Here is a 17979-nt window from a genome sequence, read left to right as displayed (position 1 = left end):
CTGGCGCCCCGCACGCCCGCGGGAAACAAGACCCGCTGCGCCGGGAGTTACTTACTGGGGATCAGCTGCTGCTAAAAATACGGCAGCGAAGCCCGGGCGGCGGCGGTCCCCGTCCCGGAGCGACACGGCGGCCGCGCCGCGCCAGACGGTGATGTCACCGCGGGCAGGCAACAAAGCGCCTGCCCCCCCCCACCACCCCCCTCCGGGACCCCGCGGCCGCCCCCCGCCCGGCAACCGGGCCGCCGCCACCCGCCGCTCCCCGCCGGCACCTCGCCTCCCGCCCGCCGGGAGGCCCCAGCCGTGAGACCGGGAGGGACAAAGCGGCTGCCCCCCGGTACGGCTGAGCGGAAAGGGAGAGGTTCGGGCGGCCGCCCAGCGCCGGCGGGGCAGGGGGTGTCGGCGGCGGCCCCCGACCCGGCCCTCGGGACGAGCGGCCTGGCTGCTGCCCGCGCCCCTCACCCCCGCGCCGGGCCCCGCCGCCCGCCCCGCTCCGCCGCGGCGCTCCCGCCCCCTCCCCTACCTGATATGGCGGCGGCGGCTCCTGATCCGGCTCAGCCCCGTCCCCGTAGCTGGCTCTGTCCGACTGGGACTCGTGCAGCAGCGAGATGTCATCCGAGGTGGGGGACTTGAGGCAGTTGCCCATCTTCCCCGCAGGGAGCGGGGCTCCCCCTCCGCCGCCTCCGCCGCCTCCTCCTCAGGGCCGGGCCGCCAGCCCCCGCCGGCGGCGGTTCCGCGCCCTCAGCCTCCCCGCCGCAGCGCGCAGCCCGCAGCCGCCCCGCCGGGGAGGCTCATGCCAGCCCCGGCCCTAAGCGGCTTAGCAGCAGCCCAGCCGCCTCCCGCTCCGCTCCGCGGCCGCCCCGACCCCGGAGCCGGGGGGGCGGCAGGACTGGCCTCCCACCCCCCGGGGGGGCGGCGGCGTGGGGCAGCGAGTCCGGTGGGGTCCGCCCGCCCCGCGGCAGCCCGGCGCGGTTCTGCTTCCTGGTCACCAGCTCCCTGCGCACTGGGCTTTGTCGCAAAGGCCGCCCTGGCTCCTCCTCTCACCCCTCCCCGCCGGGCCAGGTTCGCAGACGCAGGGCCCCGCTCCGCCGCGCCCGGCCCCACGGCGGGGGGAGCCCTCGCCGCCCCCGGCGGGACGAGGCGGACCGGGGCGGGGGGTGAGGGGCAGCGTGCGCGCCCGCGGAGCGCCGGGCTCCCCCCGGCCCCGAAATGGTGGGTGCCGCTTCGCCCCGCCCCCTGCCGCGCTCGGCGTTTGTTTGTGTTCCGGCATGGCGGCGCGGCCGGGCCGCGGGGCGGGCAGCGGGCGGCAGGACCCCCACCCGGCCGGGCTGGCGGCGCCTTGCGCGGGGCCGGGGACCCCTCCGGCGTGCGGCCGCCCCCGGCTGCTTCGCGGGGAGGGCAGGGGGCCGCGCCGGCGCTGGGGGGCACGGCTCGCCGCTGCCGGGGCTGGGCTGGAGCAGAAAAAGCCCCGTGCGCTCCTTCGGGCACTTGGATGTTTCTGAAGGTGCCGGCCGGGGTGCCTAGGTGATAAGCAGACACTCAGATAATCCCTCTGTTTAGCTCTTTTCTTCATGCAAAAATTATTAATGCTTGTGTATAAACACAGGTAAGTGTAGATAAATGCAAATTGTAAGAGGCTGCACCCGTCTCTCGCCCCTTGGCGTGCCGGCACAGACCCGCACGGAGCGGAATGACCCTTTATTTTTCCTTTACAGGCTGGTCCTTTAACTGTTTTTACCAGCTTTGTCATCTGGGACGGTTCCTCAAAATCCCTGGCTTTCAGATTCAGGCCACGGGTAATATTTGCAAACCCGTTTTTGTTACAGTGTGCTTTAAAAGTGAAGCAAAGTTGGCGCAGGTGCAGGCGGCTAGGTTTGCTAGAGCATGGCCTGGCGACTTGTTCTCACCTAGTTCCCTACAGCTTCGTGTCGGTCCTGCTTTGCACCAGAGCTTCCATCTGAGGTCAAAGTATCTACAAACCAGTTGCTCCCAGTGACCTGTTTGGCTCTACACCCGTTACTGGAGCATTTGAGAGGTCCTGTGGTGGACCTCAGTCTGTGAACCTGTGAACACGCTTTTTGCTGATGATCTGTATGAGTTCTTTCTGGAAGATTGCGTTTTGTTACTGTTTAGGAGTTTTGGTTTGCTGCTTATCCATGGATAACCTAAACAGCCGCAGTGTAGGATGTGTCGCAATAGAAAAGTTATTACTGGCATTTATGGTGTTCAGACACAGTTCTAGCCTTTTCTAAGAAACAGAATAAAAATGGTGCAGGAATTGTGAGCATTGCTCATGATGGAGAGGCTTTGCAGTGGAGTACTGTAAATAATAATGACTGTTGTACGTGACTTGGTCGTTTGGGCGTTTATCCGATGAGTGTGTTGACTTGCTTTAACAGAATGAGGCAAGCAGTCATGGGAGAGGATCCAGCGAACCACCGCCTCGCCCAGTCTTGATTTCAAGGTTAAGGCAATGTCAGAGCTGTCTGCTGTGAGAGCCTGGTGGTGAGACTCCAGCTCAGTTACTGGTATTTTTAGTTGTGCAGCGGCAACATGGGGAACAAGATTATCGGCAACTGGAAAGACTTTTTTATTCAGCTGTTGTTTCATGTTTTATTCTCTCTGTGGAGCTTTGCCCTGTGTCATTGGCGTAGCTCAGTGCAGAGCACGGGCACGTGCCACGCTGCGCCTTGCAGCGCCGATCCTGTGCGGTGGGGAGGGAGGTCCTGTGGGAGCATGCGCTGCCTCCCTGCTGGCACGTGCCAAGATTTCCTTTCTTTGGAAACCGGTGTGCAAACGTGGGTATCCAGTCTCATCCTGATAGGCGGTCAGGACACAGCTAGGATATACTCCGTAGTGCCACAATATGGGTGTTGCATTCATTTACCTTGAGGCAGATCTCCAAAAGGAGTAACTGCTAAGCCCGGTTAAAACTTTCACATTAGTAGGTACAGGCTCTGTACCTCAGGCTCCAGATCTGGGCTCTGCTTAAAACATGGAAACTTGTCAAATGGCAGAAGAGATCTGCTTTTCATGGTGGGCTCCTGGAGTCCATCCACAGAGAGGATGCAGCAGTTCACATTTGGCTCTGCAATGTGGCAGGCTCCGCACCTGTGAGAGCGCTGAACGAGCAAGAGCTGTTACCAGTTGTTACTGCGTTCTTCAAAGCAGGGATGGTTTAAGCCACTTGTTTTCTAGGCCATTCACTCCTGTTAGGGCAGGTAGGTTGTTAATAATGGCTTTTCAGCACCAGCTCCAAAGTTGTACAATGGTCCATGGGATGGAGAATGGAAATATTCGTGTGTTCACAAATACTGTCTTTCAATATCCCTGTGCATGCTGTGGTGCGACTGTGAGGCCGCTCATTTTGCTACCACATTATTTGCAGCCTGGGGACAAGAAGGCGCTGGAAAGCTCTTCAGGGTAGAGGTTGGTTGTCCTTATTGCTCAGTAACCATTTGATGGGAGCCTTTTGTCCAGAGAAGGCATGAGCTGTTTTCACCGTTTCTTAGTATTAAGTTGCAGAAAACTGAACAGACCTGGCAGGCTGGCAGGCTTCACTGTACCTGCTTTTTGTAGATGGTATTTTTAAGTACAGAGGCTGCTTGGAAGGATCTGCTGTTGTGGAAATAGACACGCGGTGAGCCTTGCACATGCAGAACAGTAGAGGTGACTAGAGGACCAAGTAAGAGTATCGACCCAAACAGAACAGGCCCCTGTCTATGAGCTGCTCGTACTGTAAGAGATCCTTGTTCCGTACGGATTTGGAGGCTTACAAGTAGGTTTTATATGGTCTCCTTTTTTTTTTTTTTTTTTTTTTTTTTTCCCTGAGAGGATATGATTTGAAAGTACAGTTTCTGTGTTCCAGCAGAACCATAGGACAGTTTAACCAATTACTTCATTCCTCTCTGGTTTTACTTCCCCCTCTTGGTTTCGGGAATAAGTAATTATCAGGCTGGGTTTTCTAGAGAGCGCCTTAAAATGATCCTATAGATGGAAGAAAGAGCCACGTAGTCGTTTAGGGCTGCACAGATGCTACCGGTAGAAAAGATGAATGCAAATACAAAAATTTGTATTGCATTAATGTCAAGACAGAACTGGCAACCTAAATCAATTAAACTTTTTCTTACCTGTAAACATTTAACCAACTGGCTATGATCTCTTACCAGAATGAAAACGGGATAGTCTGAAATTTGCCAGCGTACAGGATTCACCTTCTGGTAAGTCCTGATACGACAATGCCATAGGCAGATCTGTTCTAACCACTTTTTGGCAGCTAGCGTCTTCTAAGTGAAATGTATTTTTGAAAACAAAATGGAAATGAATGAAAAATGTTTTTAAAGGATGCAAACAATTGAATGTTTATGTTTTGTTTTGGAGGGGTTTGATATGAGGGGAGACAAGTTATGTGATGCTGTATTCTTAAGGCTCATACCAGCTAGCCAGAGATGATAAGCAATAGCTCTTACTGAAAAATCCCTTTCTTTTTGAGTTAAAAAATTTTAAACCTGCTGAAGATGTGAAAAGTCTTTCTTGCTGATAGTTTCTCTGGAAAATTGACATCATAAATTGCCTAGTTTGTAGGTAAAAGACTCTTCCGTGGCTTAATTTTACATGATCCATCGTCATGTTACTGTTGGACAACATTTTGGGTATGTTTACTGTGATATGCTCAGCAGAAGTTTTTGAAAGACCTTTTCTGTCCTCAGCTTGGAAAAGTTTTTTCACTTTCTTTTCTTCCATCAGGCTTGTTTTTCCAGCACTTATCATCTCTTATTATGTCTTATCTTTCTTTGGGTAAGATTGTTTCCTCAATTTATATGCAGAGCCCAGTCAACTTCTGAGCGCAATCTCTCCATGCCGTGGTACCCATAGGTTCAGAGATAGCGCTGTTTGCTCAGGTAATGTTGGTGAATAAGGCACATTAGAATTTTAAAACCTTCTTCTGGGAAAAAAGGCCTTGTATGCCTCTGGAGAATGGAAGTAAATTACATTCTTCTATAGTGTACGTGAATCTGCTTATGGGAATGACTGAGTTAATTTATCTGGTTATAAAGAAAATACCATCTTCTAAAATGCACATGATTATTTTTAGTTTTGTTAATTTTAGCTGAACCGTAGACATTTCTCAGTATATCTTACAATTGTGTATTGTTTTCTGAGAGAGAGTGAATGAATGCAGCACTAGAAAGCAATTATGGAACTAATACATTTGCCTGAAATGCACTTTGTGATGCAGCATTTTGCTCATGTTTCTAAAAATTACTTAAACTTCTGCTTAAATTATCCTGCTATCACAGATACCACTTATATCAATTTATCCCAAAGATACCATCTATGTAAGGATATGTTTTCCATTATTAGCATAAATCAGTTGCTTTCCGTAATAACTGTCTTCCCCAGATCTGATATGTTTTATCACCAAGGAGTGCAATGCCTATGTGCTTCATGCACTGGGGCACCTACACCATATGCCACAAAGAAAAAGAACATGTATTTTGGCATTAAAAAAACCAGACAACAAAGCAGACATCATACAACAGTAACCTCTTCAAACAAACCCCCTGTCACCCAGCTTCGTGGTGAATTTTGTGTAGGAGTCAGTTTTCCTTTTTCTCAGCATACCACATATTACTACAGTTTCAACTTCAGGAATGATCAGAGACCTAGAAAACATGATCTAAGAGGAAAAACTGAAAGAATTGGGGTTGTTCAGTCTAAAGAAAAGGCAAGTACTGAGAAGAGTGGTAATCTTCAAAAATGTAAAAAGTTTCTCTGCAGAGGGAAGAAATATCTTTTGCTTCATTTTCAGTGGGTCTGGGGCAAGAGGTGATGGACTTGCGGTAGGAGGTTTAAGGTAGACATTAGGAAATTATTTCAAACTGCAAAAGTAATTTAGCACTGGAAATGACTACCTGGCAATCTGGCTTGCTGTAGGCTTTGAAAGGCAGATTAGGTCAAATGTCTCAGGAATGGTTTTAGTTGCAGTAGCTTCTATACAGACAATCCCAAAAGGTTCCAGAGTGGTTTATATTGTTTCGTTTCTCTCGGGTGATTTACCACAGATGCATTACTGCTGTGATATTTTAATTCCCACTCTTCTTTATATCCTTAGAAAATGCCAGTAGGAAAATGTGGCAGTAGGTAAAAAATTGGGTCAGTAGAATGGGCAGTGAAGTTCCCAAGAGCAGAATCTTAAGGGATCACAGTTACTGCAGGGTAACTGATGGGTTTGAGCAGCAGTGTGACTTCACGACACGTCCCTCAGACAGGCTTTGGGAGCCTCGACTACTGGGCTGGTACTCAACAAGTAATGGGTATTCCATATACAGAAATCTACGTTTTAATGAATCTTTTAAATTTTAATTTTATTTTAATAAATTTTAATTAAAATTTAAATTTTAATTGAAGTGTTGGTCTTTCTTCACTTTTTGCTGTGTGTAAATGCTTTCTGAATTGCAGGGAGTGAGCTCTATCCAGGGTTCACCAGTGGCCAGTTTGTTAGTCGTCAGGTACTGTCACGGCGGGTTCAGGGATATTCCACCCAAGACGTGGGGAAAAGAGACATACTTGGAGTAGCAGGTCCAGAAGCCAAAATTACCTCAACTAGTGAGTGGTATGAAGGTGAACATGATATTGTTTCATCTGAATTTCACTTTTACCTTGGAGACTATTAGTTCCTCGCAAAGCTTTCAGTTCAACAGTAAAGTAGTATCCAAAATGTGTGTTCCTCTTTGAAACCAAATTGGGGTGTTTATCATTTCTCCAAGTTGAATGTGCGTTCTGCTGCACGGAAACATCTCTTCCTCACCTCCTCCTAAGTCTTCCAGTTTTTCTGGTTTCCACTATTTTTCCTGTAGCTTGAAATCTTTGGGTTAATCCTGTAGGTAGCTATAGGTCTTCTGCAATAACAGAGTGATCAAATGAAGCATGGAAAGATTCATGTGAAATCTGTGGACTGTGACCCTCTGACATAGAACTCTGTCCCAGTCCAAGATCACCTATGTCTTTGTCGTTCCATGATAGAAAACTGTTGAAACTTTCTGGATACTGAATGATGTCTGTAGGTACTCTGTTCTAATCCCTTGCAATTTCAAAATTTTCCCTAATATCTAAGACTGTTACAAGTCAAACTCTTTATTACATGTCCTGTCTGCGTTGTTGCAGCGATTTTAGGTGTCTGAAGGCTTTGTTTCAGTCCATCCTTACAGATCACAATTTGTAGATCTCCCATACATTTCACTGTCCTTCAGACTCTTCCTTTGGTCCACTTTTTCGGTAAGTGTGGCATCCAAAGGACGGAGTACTCCAGTTACGACCTCAGTGTTGAGTAAAGAGAATGTTATTTAGTAGGTGAAAAATGCCATGTATCAAACTTGGTGCCCTTGCTTTTTCGTAACACAATGTCATTGACTTCAGTTTGTAGCGTGCCATCACTCCGTATCCTTCTCCGTGTCATTCCTGCCCAATCTGATTTTCTTACTTTGTGCTTCTGCAGACGGTGATTCTGAAGGATGCTGGTTTGCGCTTCCAGTTGAAACTCTGGTGTGTGACAGCTTAGCTAGCTGAGCTGCAGAAGGCAAGTTACTGGAGACCAAACAGAAGGAATGCGAGGAGGAACCACTGAAGATTTTGTACAAAAAGTATTAGGTGATAGTGAGTGAATGCCTCTGGTGCTGGGGAGGAGTTAGTCTTTTGGAAATTAACATCTGTCCAGAAATGTTCCCTCATCTTAGGATTCAGGTTTACTTTTTGAATAGTCCCTGTGTGTACATCCTCCTCTTGGAGGGAGAGCAGGCTGGAAATTTGGACCGGTATTTGCTTTTGCGTGCTCAAAACACTTCTATTGTCTGATGGAATACTGCGCTTCCTACAAAAAAATTTAGAAAAAACTAGATCATGCAGAAAACAGGAATTATCATAAGTTAAGTCTTCCTGATTTCTCTAGTACTAAAAGAAGGTAGTTGTACAATCCCAGTTAGTTTGTCCTGGGTTTGGTTGTGTGGGGATACCTAGATGACTTGAAAATCTTGGTTATTTAAGCTTAGTTTCGTGACAAAGGAGGAGGGAGGCCTTTTTTTTAGAAGAACAAATTACGTACCGTTTAAACAAACACTTCCCACACACTGCAACAAGATGGCTAAAGGTGCTGTAAGTCTACCCCTACATTTTTGAAAACAAACAAAAAAGTTTCAAAATGTTTGTGTCTAAGAATAAATTAATTTTTGTTTATTTTGAAGTGCACGGGTACAGTTAGCTTTTGTTAACAACAAACTTCCCTCTTTCAGTTAAGTTTACAGAAAGTACAGACTCTGCGGAGCCACTTTCTCAAACTTTTTTGGGGGGGTGTTATCACCTTAACAGGAACATCCTAACAGTGGACTTGCAGACTGCTTTAGAAATTCATGTACTAGGCTATACTACCTTAGGGAATGTCTCAAAACAACATACACATACATTTGGTGTTCTGAGCTGCGTACCTTTCCAGAAAAGCTCCTGCAGAAATAGATGACCTTACAGAATTTCTGCAAGACGCAGGATGGTTGTGATGGTGCGTTATAGTCATCCTGTGAGTCCTCTGGCTCGTAAGCTGTGCACCAGCACAGTGCAAGGGTTAAGGACAAGATAAAATCACTTGCTGCTGTTTTGGTTTCCTGAGGGATTATTGTTCTTACACGAGAAATGGGAGTGGGGTTCCTTTTGTGAGGCCTGTTCCCGTGCTGGCATTTGAAAATATAGGCTAAAAGTCTTCCTGTCACCTGTGATGCCATTCATAGCTCTTACATCAAAATCTTAAATTTGGATACAAAGATTTTTGTTGTAGAAGCCCCATCTTGTGGACAACCAATCAATGACTCCTTCAACACAACTGAGATTTGAAATGCGTAGAAAATCTGACGATATTTTTGTAGTCTCTGCAATAAACTGGGGAGTCTTCATATTGCTGTGCAACATGGAAACTTCACGTGTAGCAGTCAGTGTATGCTTTTTGAAGACTATTCCCACAGGTAAGAAACAGTGAATTACCGAGAGATGATAAACAGGGATGGCAACAAGGATGTTGTCCCCAGAACTCTGTTTTAAGTCTAAATGAGCTAAACCACTTACCAAGCTGAATCCTGCCTTGAATTCCCAGAAGATTTCCTGTAATGTTTGTATAGTATAAATGAGTCTTTGGGTGGAAGAAACATATAAAGGCAGAAGGAAGTTCTCTGAAAAAAATTAAGACAGAAAGAATAGCAAAGTATGCATGAAAACCGAATCTGGAAACTTTGGGAGTATCCTTAAGGAGATGCCTGGTTCCAGCACAAACTGATGGAAAAGGTCAAGCAGCTCCAGACTCAATGAGACAATGTACTCGGTAGGAAGGGTGGTAGGAAGGTAAAACGAGCCTGTGGTAAAAGCTATTTTGAGATTTCAGTATAAAACTTGGTAAAGTATTTCATATATTCTATTATACAGAATAATATATACATAGAATATCTTTTTGTCACTCTGAAGAAATTGGGTTACGGTATGACAGTTCTCTGTTTCTTCTATCGGAAGAAATTAGGAAACTATTTGATAGTTTTCCATTTAATAATAAAGGCTTTAATAAAGTCCCCAGAAAGGGTGGCGACATCTAGGGAGAGCTTGGCAGAAGTGCCACCGTGCTGGAACACCTGCAGCTCCTTTTGTTACTACTTAAGTTGGCATTTGACAGTTGCAATCCATGTAAAAAGAATAATGTCTTGAGCAACGTAACCTCTTGAGAAACAAATATAATGAATATGAGAATATTATCTTTATTTTGTGGTTTGGGACTGATCCCAGTAGGCGTTTTGAGTGGTGACAGGAGAAAAGTGCTGCCGTTCATGAATTTGCAAGTTAGAACTGTGTGAATTTTAAGCAGGAGACAGGTGTGTATTTAAATCCAGTCTACTATTCAAAAGACATCCTACATCTCAGAATGAAACTGTAACCGCTTTTCTTCTGTGAAGGTAGTGTACCCAGGGAAAGTTTGGTGTTGGTGCGGCTTGCTTGGAAGGGATGAGAGGAGTAAAAAGAAATATGGCATGTGAATAGGATGCCATACCAGCCCCTTTGCTGGGAGGGGAACAGAGAGTGATACTTCTACAGGTGCGTGTCTGGCTAAGCATGGTGATTAAAAAAGAGACAAAAGTTCATGATCTGGTAATCGCAAAGCCAAGATTTCCTAGTCCTTATCAAAAGGAGTCTGGATGAAATTTTCACTTTAAAGACATACCAGGTACAATTGTTTTTTAATAATACTTACAATTACCTGTAAAAGTGATTGTACATCTGCCACTTTACGGTTTAGTTTAAAATAACTGTTTACTTCTTATTGATAAAGACTTACATTTTTCATCCTTCAGTATTCTGGGAATTTTATAAACACAACTCATTCATAACATAAATAGATCTAAAAAAGTCACTGTTCTTAAATTAACAGATAAAATTATAAATGCACATTACCAACACATTATTAAAAACTTCACAGAAATGCCTGCGGATGCTTAGGAGTTCCTGGCTCACTCCTTTTGCTCCTCATAGCAATCCAACGCCTCCTTTGAAATAGAATTCTATGTTTTTGCTGACGGGCATCTTTGAGGAATTGTCCGAGCCAGATCAAAACCTTTGAGGAAAACACGTATTCTCAACTTTTACCTCATTCCCCTCCTTAAAGAAGGGAATACTAAAACTGCAGCAATATGCAAGACTAAATTTTTTACCTGAGAGCAAGTTCTGCTGGAACCAGCATGTGCAATAAGAACAAAAATCTTTCTTAGTGTGAAATGAAGCCATGAAAGGAGCTTTTTGGCTCCTTTCTGTGGAAGGTGGCTCTTCCTCAAGAGACAGGGAACAGCAGATGGTAGCTCACCCTGCAAGGGAAGAGCACATGAAGTGGGAACTGCTATTTAGAATTCCCTGCGCTCAAATAATGAAGCATGAACGATTCAATCAGAGGAGTGCGGACAGGTATTAGTGCAGTGTGAAATCTGGAGAAGCTATAGCCTGGGAAAGGAAAATGAATATGTAAAGCTTGTAATAAAAGGGAATTGGAAAGCAAGAATTTATTCCAGGGGTGTCCAGGGAGTAATGATTGCTGAGAATCCCTGCTCCACCAAGTGAATTCATTGTAGTACAGAGAATGCACAACCCCTGGTATAAAGCAGGCTATTTCTTTATTCTGAGCAGGCAGCTTTGGAAAAAGCCGTTGTTGCTAAAAGCAGAAGTCTCTGGAGGAGTGTAAGACAAGGGCAAGCATGCAGTGATAGTTTTTATATTAGATTGTATTAGAAATTACAGTTGCCTTTATATGCCCATATGAGAAGGAAGGGAACTGATGACATCAAGGCACTGAGGAGTAATCCGTTGTACATTCCCCTGCTAATACGTATGATAAAATGTTCAGATGCAGTGTATCATAACCAGAGAGTTAATCGCTAAAAGTTGCAGAGTAATGCGAATCTCTTGTACTGATTGATTTTATCAAGAAAATGCTGCAGGACTGGAAACTCAAAGTGTGAGTGTAAATTTGCAGCAATCCACTGTCGGAAGAGTTGTCTAGGTGGATAAAATTGATTTGAAAGGGAATGAAGAGGTGTGACTTGTGAATTGCTAATTTTTAAAGATAAAAATTAGTACGCATGTAGGTCATGTTAAAAAAGAAAGTAATCTTCATCCTTATCTCTTTATTATACACATTTTTGTAAATGTTTTTGTTGGTTCCCTCTAGCCTTTCTACTGTTTTAAATCTTTGCATATTAGATTTTTATTGATAGAAAAATGTTAAGAAATGTAATAATACTGATAGAGCAAGTGATTTAGCATTAAAAAGATTTTCAATGGCCATTTGAAAACAAGGCTTGATGTGTTATGTTACTACAAAGTTAAATATATGGAGTTGAACTCTGAGCATTTGTGTTCATAATATAGGAAAGTGTTCTCTTAAAAGCGTGTCTCCATAATGACATTCGAATTCCAACTTTACTATGTAATTTCAGCGTAGTACTTTATGTTTGATTTTCAGCAGTGTCGGTTTTTGCAACTAGGTGACTTACACTTCAGGCGGATCCTCCTTTTTAATCAAAAGCAGGAAAGCTTTTGCTCTACCACTTCATAAACTCACCAGAGCCAACCCTTCATACCAAAGTTCATGTTTTATTGACCGGAGAGTGTTTTGTCTTGGCAGTTAACTTCTGCGAGGATGCGGTGCTGTAGAAACCATTCAAAAACAACATAGATGTTACTGTAGTACTTTACCAGAATAGTTATTTGAAGTGTGTAGTTTGTAACTTGTATTTTCATGTCTGTGTTACCAGCCTGTTCCACTACTCTGCACCTGTCCTGTCGCTGCCTTCTGCCCCTTCCCCTTCCAGCCCTGTCCCTCTCTCCGGAGCTGTGGTGGTGCCACGTTGCTGTCACCCTGCTGCCGCTGGCATTGGTCACACCAGAGGATGCACCACCCCAGAGACCGACCCTGGTCCCTGTGCGTAGACGGATCAGCGAGGTCAGGAGAAGGAAAGGCCCCTGCCATCTCCAAAGACAACCTGAAACTCTTCCGAGCCTTGTCCAAAAGTTCAGTAATTCTACAGTTCCTTACGGTGAGACGCTTTTTTCTGGTATTCATGCCGTGAACATTTTTAAGTGGCATCAGCCATTAATTACTATCGCAACTTTTAATTTGTGTTTCTGTTTCACATTTTCCCCAGTTCCGTCAGAACCAAAAGTTAATGCCCGCTGGCTGATTCCCAGTGCATGCCTCCACAGAACAACTGCTGCTTGTAACTGGTGGGGAGATCAAGGCTTGAGCTGACAAAAGACATCTGTATCTTGGAAAACAAATTAATGTTTATGTTTTAATTTATAAGTTCCTGGCTCTTTTATGATTCCTGTTATTCAAGTAATGTCTCTTTGGATCCCTAGCGTAGATGGAGAGTCAAAATGGAAAAGGCCCATGAGAGAATTATCACAATACAACATCTGGTCTGCATTGGAAAAAGCTGAGAAAGATATTCAACATCTCTGAGACCGAGGGGCAGCTATGAGGCACTTTGAAAGTCAGTCTGTGAAAAATAGTGCAGGTTGTGGCCACCTGGGCCAACCTAGTGTTGTTTTGGGAAGAGCTACTCTGCTTCCTAGCATCGAAATTTTGCCCTCATTTCAGCACGGATACGTGAGAGCTGGGAGTGGTATGGAAGGTGTTTGCTTTTCATAATAATGATCTGAATCCCAGCACAGTGCTAATTATATTGTGGGGTTTTGCCAGTCTCAGAGTTTTATTTTGAGCATGTTAGCTGAAGAGTCAAAAGGTGCTTTTTTTGGCATAGCTTTATAGGAAAAAGGATGGAAAAGACTTTGTGTATTTTGGGGAGAATATTTCTCATCCTGCTTTAAACTATTCCAGAAGGTAAAAGGACATTAGCTAGACTGTGTATTGGCTCACGTACTGGTATGTCACTAACGGCAAGGAGTTTTGCTGTGCCTAATTGTTCCTGTCTTCTGCAGTCACAGACTGTGAGAAATGCAAAGAAATCACGGACTGACCCAGACAGTAAGGGTGCCACTGGATTCAGAGGGAGCAAACTCCTTCCACCACATGCAACTTTGGTCCTTTAAGTCATTGTAGCTCATGCAGAACAGAAACAATTTGACATGTATAACAAGAAACACTGCAAATATTTTGCCAAACAAAGACATATACTGCAGATGGAAGAACTGATGAAAATTGTTTATAGATGGGGAACTAAACATGGATTTTTCAAGAACAAGGTTGCTCTCTTCCTTGCCAAGACAAACAAATCTGATAGAACATCTTATTGCTTTAGGCTGCCTGAGGACCCACTGGAAAGTCTATGGACCTTTCTCCACAGAAAATTTGTGTGTTGTCAATACATAAGTGTATTGTCCACAGTTGCACTGTGGCAGCTGCAGAGGAAGTGGAAAGTTCTCGGGAATACATGAGGGAGAACTGGATTTTTGGCTCCTGAAACAGTATGGAGTGCTTTTGGAAACTGTGGGAGTTTCTGAGCTGGGTGTTACTGCTACAAAAGGTTATCTGTGAGTTAAACACAATGGTAATCCATCTGCTATCTTTAGATCTCAACTCTAACAACATGATGAAATTGAGAATTCCTGTTCTTTAGAATTGCAGTTTTCCAGGATGCCTGCATTCCTATGAAGGTACCTGGATTTGCATTGTTAGAAGTTTTCAGTGTTACCTTTAGACATCTGTGCACAGATGTTTTTACAGGGCAGCATACAGTCATCCCAAACAACTGGTTTTAATGGGCCAGTTATTTAGGAAAAGAATGTAACAAGAGCATAAATACAATCCCTGATACTGACATAAAACATGTATTAGCAGAGTAATACAGTTTGTATTTCCCTGATATATAGCAGGCCCTGGAAATATAAAACTAATCATGTCCTTAGAATTCTCTTATAGCTGTAAACATACATATTGGAAAAGAGGGTCAGCAGCATCCTGGGCTGCATTAGGAAGAGCATTGCCAGAAGGTCAAAGGAGGAAGTTTTCCTCCTTTGCTCAGCACTGGTGAGGCTTCAGTGACAGTACTGTGCCCAGTTCTGGGCTCTCCACAGCTAGAAGAACATGGACATACTGGAGCGAGTGTAGGAGATGGCCGTGAAGATGATTAGGAGACTGGAGCATCTGTCGTAAAGACCTCTATCCAAAAAGGTTGTGGAGTTGGCATCCTTGAAGCTGCTCAAAACCAGACTGGGCAAGCTGCTGAGCACCCTGCTCTGGATGATTCTGCTTTGAGCTGGGGTTTGGACTGGGTGATGTCCAGAGGTGCTTCTGACCTCGGTCATGCTGTGAATACTTGGAGCAGTTTGCTTATGCCTTGTCAGCATTTTAGCTGGAACTTGTCTCTAGAAATCCTGAAGAAAGCAAAGGCTGTGACCCTGGAAATACACCCAGGTGCCTGAGGCCCAGGAAAGGCATAATGGGAGCTGCTAAGTGTTGTGAATGTCTCAGCAGAGTGACATTTGACTTAAAAATACAAACGCAGAGGTGACTTGAGTCTTACTATCAATGACACTGCATACTCACAATGATCTCTCGCTTCAGCTGGACTGCAGGTGGTTACAACCTCTCTCTAGCTGAACGCCTATTTTAATCTTGCTCCAGAAAATCTTACCATATCCTTTACTCTAGAAATGACTATTTGGTGCTTTATGGTGCAGAATTTGTTTGTTGGTTTGTTGCATGCTTTCTTTCCTTACTAGTGCTGATATTAACAAACTGCAATGTATTTTGTCATATTCCTTCAGTAACAGGCACATGCTGTGTCTCAAGGAGTTGAGTATATCATAATTTGAGCAAGGTGAAATCAAAATATATAATTACATTGCATATTCTAAGGCATTTATCTTGTAACTATTCCTACAGCACCTTCAGAATAGAACAAAGATAAAATTTAAATCTGGCTTTCATATTTTAATAGACAAGGTTTATATGGGAAGTCAAAGATAATGTATTTTTTTAGATCAGCTGAATAGTGATAGGAAGATTTACCTGTGCTGCTTCATCATGAAAATGCCAAGAACCTAACTTGTAGTGTTGAGAATTCCCAGATCCTCCTTCTTTTGAAAACTCTTTGTCTTTCATATTGCCTCTAAGAAAAAGGGAAATACTCTGCAAAACAAGAAATTGAGGAACGTTGCACGAGGAATTAGGAAATAAATAGATTATAAAGCATTTGATTTGATATTTTGCACTTCAGCAAATGAAACGCTAAGTAAATAACCTGTTTCTTTATCATCAGTATATGGAGTCTCATTGGGTCTGGCAGACCAAGACATAAATGTATAAGTAACACCTGTGATAATTATTAGAAGACAGCAGATTTTTGCTATGGATGAACCCATCCCGAAACCACAAAAATCAAGTCTTCCGACATAAATAACATGTGAAGGTCAAATACGCTTACTCATGAGCTGCAATCTTCTGCTGCCACTTTTCCCTGACTTAACGCTTTTGCAGCCTGTCTCCTCTGAGGGGTGGGGGTTTTTTGGTGGGGAGCACTTTACTTTAAATGGACACCTCTAGCAGCAGTTCCTACTTCTACTGTTTTCCTTTTATAAGTTTATAGCCTATTATATCCATCCAAGCCTGGCATAGCTCCAAGTCACCCATTTCTTAGTAATACAGGAAATTAATGTCTAATAAGCATAGAGGCTTATGCAACCTTCGCTTACTGGAAAAAGTATTAAATAACTTACTAATATTACCTTGCCTTTTGATAGCTAGGGAGTAGTGCGCTTTGTTTCTCTGTAGACCAAACAGGTTCTGCGTTTGGACCAGAGAGGGCTGCATTTATCCATCCCTTTCTGCAGACTTTCTGCCTGTCACCTCAATATTCTTTCCTTGTTGAACAACCCCCTGAAACTTTCACGTTGAGGGTTTATTGCCCTTCTCCCTGGGGTAGGAACCCCCTTTATCCCCCAGCACAAGGGCTGGGCACCCCACAGTCTTACCGTGGGGTTGCCGGCTCCTCTCTCCCCCATTCCCTCCCTCCCAGGATTTTCCCTAGCCTGACCAGCTTTCTGCCGGTTCCATCCCATGTTCTGTTCGTACCCGCTGCGGTTCTGCGTGGGGTATGGCATTTAAAAATGTAGAAATCTGACCTTAAGTCGTACAGATTAGCACCAAAATTTCAGGGGCTTGTCTCTTACATGTGTCGGTTTAGTAAGTGGATTTATACCAAATAATTTTAAACTGTTACAGACCTCTGAAGCTGTTTCTGTCTAGCTTCTGTAATACGCTAAGTGATATAAGGTCACCAGTGCTGTGGAAACTGGTTTTGCAGTTGATACGCTAATTCAGCAAGAAATCCGTTCTTGTAGAAACCTGAAGAAAATTATTTTAATATAGTGCCGTGCTACTTGGTTGACTTTCAGGAAGGAGATAATTAAAACATTCAAGGGAGTTCCAAGTCTCTGGAGAAAATACGGTTCTGGAAATACAAGTTTATTTTTACCACACAGCTTATTAGCTTCTTTTCTAAAAGTAAAATCAGCCGAATGTGATGGATGCAAAATAACATTTTCACCTGCTCAAGAAGGTGAAAAATAATTTTTATAAACTGAGTTATATATAAGAATAGACTTGGCACGGTCTCTTCTGTACCACTCACCCCAGGTTTACAGTAACCACTGCTGCAATTTTCTGGATGAAAACTTCCATCCAAATACATCCAGGGCCATTAATGAGGCTGCACGAGTGCAACTGATTGCAACAGGGAACAGAATTACATTGATGGTGCCTAAGGAGAATCTCTGCACCCGGTATGAATAAGCAAACGGCTTATTTTTTTCAGCAACAATTAAGTTAAATCGAAAATAATTTTAATAGTCCACAATCAAATTTATGAGCCCTGTATTTTTTCCACACAGTGCTCTTATACTGGGGAATTACTGAGCACAAAAAGCAAAATAACTGTAATATTTATTACGTGAAGATACTAAAGGATATTTTACCAGCATAAAACACTACATCTTTTTGAGATGAGGAAGAATAAACAAAATTTTGTTAATTGAAGAATAAAAAAAACCCCAAAAATTAGTTTCTAAGAGACAATTCTAAGATCTATATTGTAAAAATTGTATTGTCATATTTTAAAAGATAGTTTAATTTTATGACATAACAAAGGGAAAAAATGACATTTTACTCTGTTCTTTCATAAAACAGGTGCAATACTGCTATTCCCAAAGGAAAGACACCAGTTCCAACAAGAGTAGTGTCTGCTCTAGAATGAAGGATAAATGGTTGAAGATACCTACATAAACAAGAAAGTTTAAAAGCTTAATGTGAAAATAACGTTACTGTATGTAACAGCACCCACTGTGTTCAGACTGTTCCGTTTCAGATGGCCCAGGAATTCAAACAGGTATGACATCACATCATTTATCGTCATTAATGAAAGTGTTTCCTTTAAAAAGTACATTGCTATT

General features: G+C 43.8%; 1 protein-coding gene across 1 annotated transcript in view; it reads right to left on the bottom strand.

Moving 5' to 3' along the window:
- The window catches only part of RNF11 (ring finger protein 11), a 33788-nt gene extending 32716 nt beyond the window's left edge, over window positions 1-1072 (bottom strand). Inside the window, exon 1 of the mRNA XM_055814784.1 lies at window positions 521-1072. Within this exon, the coding sequence (XP_055670759.1) occupies window positions 521-643 (123 nt within the window). The 5' untranslated portion in view covers window positions 644-1072. The remainder of the gene's footprint in view (window positions 1-520) is intronic.
- Window positions 1073-17979: the final 16907 nt, after the last annotated feature.

This window comes from Falco peregrinus, chromosome 10 (assembly GCF_023634155.1).
Source record: "Falco peregrinus isolate bFalPer1 chromosome 10, bFalPer1.pri, whole genome shotgun sequence".
Lineage (NCBI taxonomy): Eukaryota > Metazoa > Chordata > Aves > Falconiformes > Falconidae > Falco > Falco peregrinus.
The sequence above is the reverse complement of the archived record's forward strand: the minus strand, read 5'-3'. Positions and strand labels throughout refer to the sequence as shown.